Source organism: Zosterops lateralis (assembly GCF_965231275.1).
Source record: "Zosterops lateralis genome assembly, chromosome: 11".
NCBI lineage: Eukaryota > Metazoa > Chordata > Aves > Passeriformes > Zosteropidae > Zosterops > Zosterops lateralis.
This window is the reverse complement of record NC_139771.1, coordinates 18,417,541-18,427,336: the sequence shown is the minus strand read 5'-3', so window position 1 is coordinate 18,427,336 and position 9,796 is coordinate 18,417,541. Positions and strand designations below refer to the sequence as shown.

Below are 9,796 nucleotides of genomic sequence, written 5' to 3'. Positions count from 1 at the left end.
CCTGCGCGGCTCCCCCGCCCTTTTCCCCGCGGCCGCGCACCTGGGCGCGGTGTGTGCGCGCGGCGCCCGCGGCCGCGGCGCTGCCGGGCGGGGGTGACTCAGCCCCGGCTTTATAACGAACGGCGGGGCGGCTCCGAGCCCGGCTCCGCTGCGCCGCACCGCGCCCGCACCGGGGGGAGCGCCGGGGCCCCGGCACCGCACCATGCGGAGCCTGCGCGGAGCCCCGCCGGCGCTGCTGGTCCTGCTGCTGCTGCTGCTGCTGCTGCCCGCGGGGCACGGCGCCGTCATCACCGGGGTGAGCGCCGCCGCTCGGCACCGACGGCACCGACGGGAGCCGGCACCGGGAGCGCTGGGGAGGACCGGGGCTGAGGGCAGGGAGCGCTCCGACAGTGGGGACGGGAATCGGGGTTTGTTCGCGGGGAGCGATAGCGGGACTTGGGGAACCTCCCGGGATAAGGCGAGGAGAGAGGGGAGCTCTGTGCTGTGCGGGATGCCCGGAGAGAGGGGAGCTCTGTGCTGTGCGGGATGCCCGGAGAGAGGGGAGCTCTGTGCTGTGCGGGATGCCCGGAGAGAGGGGAGCTCTGTGCTGTGCGGGATGCCCGGAGAGAGGGGAGAGCTCTGTGCCGTGCGGGATGCCCGGAGAGAGGGGAGAGCTCTGTGCCGTGCGGGATGCCCGGAGAGAGGGGAGCTCTGTGCTGTGCGGGATGCCCGGAGAGAGGGGAGCTCTGTGCTGTGCGGGATGCCCGGAGAGAGGGGAGCTCTGTGCTGTGCGGGATGCCCGGAGAGAGGGGAGCTCTGTGCTGTGCGGGATGCCCGGAGAGAGGGGAGAGCTCTGTGCCGTGCGGGATGCCCGGAGAGAGGGGAGAGCTCTGTGCCGTGCGGGATGCCCGGAGAGAGGGGAGAGCTCTGTGCCGTGCGGGATGCCCGGGGCTGATCTCTCTGGGTGAGCACAGCCGAGACTCAGAGTCTGTCCGCAATCAGAGATGCCAGGACAGAGCCGTGTCCAGTGTGCTGACGGATGGCCGGAGCTGGGATAAGTGATAACGAGGACGTGGGAGGGAAAGCAGCGCCAGGTGATGAGAGGTGACAGGGCTCGAGGGTCCCTCTGGGATAAGTGATACAGGACGTGGCATCTCTTTAGGGATGAGGGATGCCCGGGGCTGCGGGTCGGTGTGGATTAAGTGGTATCAGAGCCTGGGGGTCTCTCTGCCGTGGGGGATGTCAGGATGTGTCAGTCTCTGTGGGCAATGGCAGGACTCGTGGCTCTCTGAGGTGAGGGGATGCCACAACGTGGGGTCTGTTCCTTTGGGGACAGGGATGTCTGAACTCGGGGGTTTGTCTCCAGGCTGGTCCAGGAGCTTGCAGAGATTCCCGCTGCTTTTCCAGGGCTGGAGCTGTCTCTCTCTCATCTCCCCCCACGCAGCCCCAGCTGTCCCCAAACCTGCTCTGAGAGGCTCTGGCTCAGGGCATTGCACTGCCCACTGTGCACCCCAAGTTCCTCCAGCCCCTCCGTGTACAGGGCAGGATTACAATCCTCAGAAAACGCTGTTTTCCTTCTTTTTTTCTTCTTTGTGACTGTGCTGCTTTTTCCCCTCAATAGCCACCCCTTGCAAACAACTCTCTGTTTGTTGCTGTTTTCAGGCTCAAGATTCACTCTGGTTGTAAAAACACTTTTTTTTTTTTTTTTTCTTTTTTTTTTTTTTTTTTTTTTTTTTTTTTTTTTTTTTTTTTTTCCTAAAGACCTTATTAAACCCAAAGCATTGCATCACTTTTTAGTAAAATGATTTTTTTAAGTGTTTGCTTTGGATTAATAACTCAGCACTTGCATTCCTTTGAGAGCTTACATGTCTTTTGTAACCATCAGAAGTTGCACTCACAGCAGTGGATTTCTCTGTGGCTCTCCAGGCTCCCTGTCCGGACCCCTGAAGTCCATGAAACAGCTCTTGAGCATTTTTCTGGAAGTCAGATCATTCTCAGGGCTGATTGTTTTTTTAGAGCAGAGAATGTGAAGGAATTTTTTAATATTTGAGGATTTCAAGTTTATTTTAAGTAGAAACATTCCCAGTGACAAAGGGGCAGTTTATCTGTTATTAGAGTTGTGGCTACACCTTTAAAGCATAATTAATCCATTAAATAAAGTAATTGTGAGGCACCGAATAGTAGATCAAGGACAAGGCAGATTCAAAAAGTAAAAATAGCTTAGAACTAGGAAATGTTACTTTATTAACTATTGCTGAGCATTTCTGCTTAAACCACTTTGATTCATTTTTGGCTTTGGACAAACAGACAAATCTCAGCTGAGAGCTGACGTAGGTGTTCCCCAACCTCTGAGCCTGCAAGGTGTTTTTCTTTTGCAATTTAAGGACTTTTTTCAAACTTTCCTCACTTCACTGGTGGTTCTTGTGCTGACACCTGTTGCCTTTGCAGCTGGCATTTCACTGGGGACATATTCTTGGGCTGATTTTCCAGCAAACTGTGTTTAAATGAGGTGCTCCTGTGGTGTTTGGGGAAGTTTAGGAGTAGCAGCAGGAATTACACATTGCAGATAAGGTGTGGGCAGGAACGCTTGGGTTGAATAGTTTCAAAACTCGTCATACATTTTTGGAAAGGGAGCCTTAAAAGTTCTGCCAGATGTAAATATGTGTGTGTGAGTTTAAAAATGAAATTGTTCAGCCTGGACATTCAAGACCTTTGCTTGGTAGAACATGCTCAGCTGGATTTTTTAACTGAGTGGTATTTCACACCAGGAGCAGTCCCACAGGGACAAAGGGAGTTTGAGATATATAACTGAGGAAAAAAAAAGGAGTTAGGAGCTGACAGGTGAGAAATAGCAGAGCCTGTGACTCCAGCTGAGCAGTGGACACGGGTGTGCTGGGGGCAGCCAAAATCACTGGGCCTGCATTTTATTTGTGACTAGGGCAAAATAATACCATGAGTGGGTGGTGGTTATTTTTGTTGTGGGTTTTTTTTTTTTTTTTTTTTTTTTTTAAGAGAGAGGTCAGAAAGTGAATATTATCTACCTGGCAGGCAGGAATCATAGTTTTATGGCCATATTAATCTTACAAGCAAATATTTGGGCTTACCTGCAGCACAGAGCTCTGTGTTTAGCTGTTTGGGTCACATACACTATTCAATAGTGATCCTAATACAACAGCTTCTTCCTAAACTACTGACTGATCTTTACACATGTGTTTTGATCTGGCTTCTGCTGGTCAGTGCAATATTTACCCAGTGAGTACAGCCTGAAGTCATTTATCATGTAAATCCCAAGGTAAGATCAGTGATTTTGTTCCCTGAAGAGAATGTTTACTCTGGAATGTGCCTTCCCCAGGGCTGTTATCATCATTTACGTATGTTTTTGTGAGTTTCCCATTTACGTAGTGCTGACCAGTGCCTTCAGTCTCTCACTGCTGCTGTCAGACACCTAGGGCAGTGAGTTTATCAAGCTTACATTCGGGGTGTAATCAGAACCTTTAAGTGATGGCATTTCTCACTGGAGAAAGGAGACTGCTTTTGGCATTAAATCTATACAAGTTTTTGATTAAAAAGTAACTGAAAGATGCACAGTAACTTGTTTTCAGACCTTAATGTGGCAATTGCTCTTCATGGTTTGTGGGTTTGAAAACATACTCACTAGTTTGCATTTTGGTTTTTGCTTATCTAAGCTGTATTGTGTAAGTGGCTAAAATATTTTTTTGCCTCCCATGAAGGGGGAATGTTACCACAGCAGCATTTTTTTTTGGATGTGAACGCTTATGCAAAGCCTTTCTTAAGACTTCTTTTAGCTATGTGTAATCCTAGATAACCACAGAATCCATATTTAAACTTCTGTTTTAGCTACTTCCACTTGGACTTCTCTAACAAAACTATCATGCAGTCTTGCAAGGGCACTCACAACTATGGTATTATCATATGAAGTTAGAACGAATAGTTACCTAAAAGACATTAAATTAATGGATGATTTCCTACTTTAGCTTCTCCATAAGACTGGTTTGGTGACTCTTTTGGTGAAAAATTTAGTGTGGTTGGTCCTTGCTCCTGACTGAGCTCTCTCAGGCACTGATCTGGGAGCTGGGAAAGTGAGTGGCACATGCCATGGTCTATTAGTGCTCAGGAGTTGGGACTGTAAATCACTGACAGTCCTGGGTTTGGCCCAGAGCAGCTCCATGTGTGGTCCTGGCTTTTGGTCTCAACTCCAAAATGTGCCAGGAGCCCACACATTCCAACCCATGGGAGACACAAGTATTGCAAATCAGCCTTAAACATTATTCAGCCTTAATGAGCCATGATAACTTAGGGGTACCAGAGGCAGCTCCTGAGCCCCTGATCAGCCCTATTTCTGGACTACATTTATTATTATTAATTTAATTTCCTTAATGCTGTGTTGAACTCCAGGCCTGTGAACGAGACCAGCAGTGTGGAAGTGGGATGTGCTGCGCCGTCAGCCTCTGGATCCGCAGCCTCAGGATGTGCACCCCGATGGGAAACCTGGGAGACGAGTGCCATCCCTTGAGTCACAGAGTGAGTACCTCACCTGGGGGGGCCGTGGGGCTGGAGGGATGTCCTGAGCTGTGCATCACATGGCACAAAACCCTTACAAGGTGGAAAGGCAGGGAAAATTCTCATTTCTTAAATACCCAGCTATCTGCATCTGTATGGGAACAGCGAGGAAGGTGCCTACGTAAGGAAGTGCATTACTGTCAGAATTATGCTGAAGGGAATCAGAGGATGAAAGCACTACACGCTTCCCAGATTGTTTTCTTATTAGTTTGTTGTTGCTGCTTTGTTTTGCTAAGTGATCTGAAACAGTGTCAGCAGCTCCCAAGCCCAGCCCTGCCAATCCTTACTGGTGAGAGCAGGAACACAACAAGTGCCACCGAGCCCAGTGGCAGTGGACAAGATCCTGTCACAAGCCTAAAAATGTCACCAGTTGGTGTTGGGACACCTGGTGTATTGAGAAGGCATTGACATACAATTGGACTTGAGAAAAGTCCCCACAGGTTCTCTTTGTTTTTTATTCTACCCATTAATTTCAAATATATATGTATGTACACATATATACACACACACTGTATTATTAATACAATTATTTTAAAAAGTGCATTTATTTAAGGCTACGTAATTATGCATTTGTTATGCAGTATGAAAAAAAGCTGCTTATTTAAAACACAAAAGACTGAATGGGATGTTACCAGGGAGCTTGAGAACCTGGTGGTCTTCAGAGCCATCCTCAGGGGAGAGCACAGCCCAAGACTCATCACAAGGGGAAGATATAAGGCAATAAATTCAGATCATAAATGTGCAGCTAGTTAGCTGCCTCTCTCAGGGTTCTGTCCAAGGCCTGGCTTCTCAGCTCAGTATCTACAGTTTATTTTCTCAGTTTTAGGAAGTTTAAGGCTCTATTTTATTGCAGTTAAACTTTTAAAATTTCTGCTGTGATATTGGGGACCAGACTGACATTTTTACTGTGTGATGTAGCAGGTTTTTCTTGTAAGGGCTCTTTCCATTACCAGGAATTAGGATAAGAGAAATTGTCTTCTAGAGGGTTTTATGAGCTTATTGTTATTGGGCAATAATTTAAACTGTCTGATATATTTCAAGCTGATTGCCTGCATAATTACAATCAGAGAAGATGTCTGTCCACCCCAGACTTAGTCACTGATGTTTATAAGCTTTATGAGGTTAATGTTAGATTTTTGATTCCTCACCCCATTGATCTTCTTGAGAAACACGAAGCAAATTGATTTACTATAGAATGTGAAATGAGGTTATTTTAAGGATGGAGGGTTTGCTCAGTGGTTCCTCTCTTGTAAATATTTGTGTAAGGAGCAGCTGGGTGCCCTGATCACCAAAACCTTTCATTTACCTGCAGGAGAGGTCAAAAGCAGGCACCACCATGGCCATGGCACCTCAGGGACATCCAGAGGAGCCAGGAGATAACTGGAGGAGATGCCTGGCAGTTGGGGCTTCACCTTCCAGTTTCCTTCTCACCAGCTAGATAGTGATGGACTGATGCCATTAGCAGTCCCAGCTGGAATTTCCAGGCCAGGTCTGAGCCAGGGCCAGGCAGGATTTGCAGGCAGGGCCAGGCTCAGATGTTTGGTATCCTGGGAGTCCTGCTGAAAGAAACATTTCCTTGCAGCAAGTGGAATATTTTGAATAAATCCCCTGAGCTGTCAGAAAGTTGAGAGCTCAGGGTTTTTGGGTTTTGCTGCAGGGCTGTGTGTGGGCACCCAAAGGGGTGATCCCCATGGGGAGTTCCCAGCACATGTGGTTGTTGACTCTCTGCTCACACCGAAGCAGAGGGGCTGTGGTGGGTTGTGAAGGTTCTTGCTTCCTTTTTTCCTTGCTAAGGTCAGGATTAATACATAGAAAATGTAGATTTTGAATATGGACTTGGATGTTTATTATTTCTTATCTATAGTACAGTCTAGTGTTGTGAGCTCTAACTAGCAAGGTGAGACATGGCTCTGTCTGTAACTCTTTCCAAAGTCTTTTAAGCAGAATTTGCCCAATAATGAGATGACACCTAGATTATTTATATTTTTGACCCAATAATGACCACCCAAGGCTCGCAATGCGGACCTCTTTCACACAATTAGAAAAAAACACAAACCATCAAGAAGGAAGAAAAAGGTGAAGAAAGAACATCTAACCTCCATCCTAAAGTCTCCATCTTGCCCCATATATATTACTGTGTACTAAAATCTAAAATCCTCAGTTTCCAGAATTCCAAGAGCAGGTGGCATGGGGAAACCCTCGACATCCCTTGCCCTGGGGCTGCTCTGGGCAGGAGGCTGGTGCTGGCCCGGGCACTGCAGGGGATGTGAGTCCTCTGCCCACCTCCTGCACCCAGTGGGGTGCCACTGGAACCAGGCTGGTGTTGGCACCATGCACACAGGACTGTGTGGGACTTTAAGACAGAATTTGTACACTGACACAAAAAAAATCTTGAAATATTAAAATTATAGGTTCCAACCACACAGAAAGCTGGAGGTGAGGGAATTAGGGCTGCCTGCCTGGCTGGTAGAAGTGGTTTTGTACCTCTGTGCCTCCTTTGCTGCATCCAGGGAATGCTCAGTGTGCGCTGGCAGCTGGCAGCACCACAGCTCCCAGACATTTCCCACTGGGCCGTCCTGCTTGGCTCCTGTAAGAGACAGAGCTTGTGACCAAGTTGTTGAAGAGTGTCAGTACATGTGCATGTCATGGCACAATTAAATTTTTCTAATGTACTCCATATGTGCTCCCTGCAGCACAATGCGGCTGGAGGAGGGTGGGATGAAATGAGAAACCTCTGCCCTGTGGTGAAAAGGATCCTGCTCAAAGGGAGGTCAGGCGAGGTGACATCCAGAGGTCCCTTCCAGCCTGTTTACCGTGGGATACTGAGGTTCCCAGGTCCCACCCTGTGACGAGGCAGGATTGGGGACACGCAGAAAACCCTGCACAGTGGCACCACAAAACGTGATGTTAATGGGCACTGCAGTTTCACAACAAATTCCTTTATGAAACAGGAGTAAATGGAGAATATGTGTCATCACAGATGTAGATTTACACACAGCAACATGACTGTTAACATCCTGCTCTGGATGGGTGTACAACGGGGCTGCCTTTGCCATCCGCTCTGTGCTGCAGCTTGTGGGGAATTCTGCCTGTGAATGGGCAGCATTGCCCACATCCCTATTATTCCTCCCATTTCATCCCCTCAACCCCCAGTCTCTTGGTTCTGCCTGTCACTGATGTCCTTGCTTTGTCCCCAGGTCCCCTTCTCCGGGCGGCGGACACACCACAGCTGCCCCTGCCTCCCGGGCCTGGCCTGCCTACGGACTGCTCACAGCAGGTTCAGGTGTTTACCTGCCTTCAGGAAAGAAGATGTCTTTTTTTAGCAGGAACTGTTCTGCACCAGAAAGAGCCATTCAGTATTTTCGTTCTCTCGTTGTTGTGACCAAAAAAAAAAGAAAAAAAAAAAAAGGGTACTTGCCAGGGGAAACCCTTCACCTCACTTTCCTGCCTCACCGACATCAGCTGGAGATGAGATGCTGCTGTTGTGGCCAAGGTTTTCAGGAGGGATTTGCAGTGGAGGATGCTTTCATTTTGGGGTAGCCAAACCACATCTCTTAGAGCAGGGGGCTTGACCACTCCTGAATCATTAGTGGGCTTTGTGGTTCCAGTTTAACCCCAGAATGAAAAAAAAATCCAAGTTTATAGCCAGTTTTGGAAAAATTTGGCCACGTCTTTACACTTTGGAATACCTGAACTGAACTGAGAGTTGGATAACTGCATAGTGTGAAGCATATGGCAATTGCCAAAAGAACTGTATTTACATTGTATTTTGTATCTTTATTAATATAATTTTATTTGTAAGTTAGGCACACCTCTAGGGTAAATATTTAACTAATAGATGTAGTTTTACACTTTTAAAAAGTGGCAGGTGGAACCAAAGCATTTCAGTGTTCAGAGCATTAAAAGATTTTGTTATTTTAGTATTCTAAGATGAGATGTTGTTGTTACTTGAATTGGTGTAAAACTACCTGATCATCTCAAACTATGTATTAAGATGTAGTTTATATTAAAGAAAAAAGGAACCCTGAAGTTTATTGTAATAGGCTGCCTGACTTCTTGTATATGTATCAAATTTGCTGTGCAAAAATTCTGTATCAGAATAATGGCAGTGTATGATTTGATTTATTTTAATATTATAACATTATTTTGTCATTGTGGTTTTTCATTTTTATTCAGTGTAATCTGTTATCCCACACTTGATTCACCCAAGCTAGCAGAGCTCCTTATGGATAGCTTAGCAAAAGATTATGTGCCTCTGGCTGCTTCTTGGGAAACTTGGGGTTTACAAGGCATGAACTCCTCAATCAAGCTGCAGTTTCAGAATTTGGAGGAATCTTGGTGTAAATAATACGAGAGGTTTTTCTTGGCTGGTGCCTCAAAGGATCAACTTTAGCCCAGCAAACACAAGACTTGCGGATTTTCTATGAAATACTGTGTGACTTCATATTTACTTGTCGGTCCCCAGAGCTGGAATTCCAATAGTTTGTGTGAGATTCACATGTTTCTTGCTCTCAGACAGGCAAACATGTGCTGGAACTGGAAAAGTGAAGTCATTAATCTTTCAACAACCAGTGCTTTGCTACTGGTGGAGATGGGATGAGGGGGGGAGGTTGGAGAAGTACCTTGGTACACTGTACCAAGGCCAGACCTGTAAAAATTAGAGGAGAATCATCCCTGTGAGTTACCAGGCACTTTCTGCTGGGCTCCACAACCTTCCTCAGGAGACAGATAAGAATAACTGGATTAGTTACTGCCAGATCCTCATGGATTCTGTGTATGTTAGGGAAATAAAAGCCTTGAGAAAGATCATATCCTCCTGGCTGAAGACAGCCCATCCCCAGGGTACCCTCTGTGTTTTGCCTCCCCCTTTGCAAGGGTGATACTGCAGCTGTGCAAGTGGTGACAGGGTAAAAAAAAAAAAAAAAAAAAAAAAAAAGGACTGAAGTGCCACTAAAGGGTAATTTTACATCTGGTTTGCATTAATGTGCTCAGGTACAAAGTGCCTGTATTAGATCTGAAGTCTCAGAGGGGCTCAACACTAACCCAAGGGGCTGGTGAAAGGCCAAGTAATTTATTGAGTTCAAAGTGACATGCCAGCACTGCAGAAATTCCATAACCTGGATTTAAAACCAAACCCCAAGCCTGATTCTGCCATTGTCACTGAACAGGGGGCCCCCCCAAACACCCTGCGGACCCACAGACTCTGGGTTTGCAGAGGAGAAATACACTCAAAGTG

General features: G+C 46.9%; 1 protein-coding gene across 1 annotated transcript; it reads left to right on the top strand.

Annotated features, from left to right (window-relative positions):
- Window positions 1-202: 202 nt before the first annotated feature.
- Window positions 203-7,987, top strand: PROK2 (prokineticin 2; the record flags this gene model as incomplete). The annotated part of the gene is made up of 3 exons (XM_083869139.1): window positions 203-295; window positions 4,396-4,521; window positions 7,758-7,987. The coding sequence occupies 3 exons, from the start codon at window positions 203-205 to the stop codon at window positions 7,881-7,883; spliced, it is 345 nt and encodes a 114-aa protein (XP_083725265.1). The 3' UTR covers window positions 7,884-7,987.
- Window positions 7,988-9,796: the final 1,809 nt, after the last annotated feature.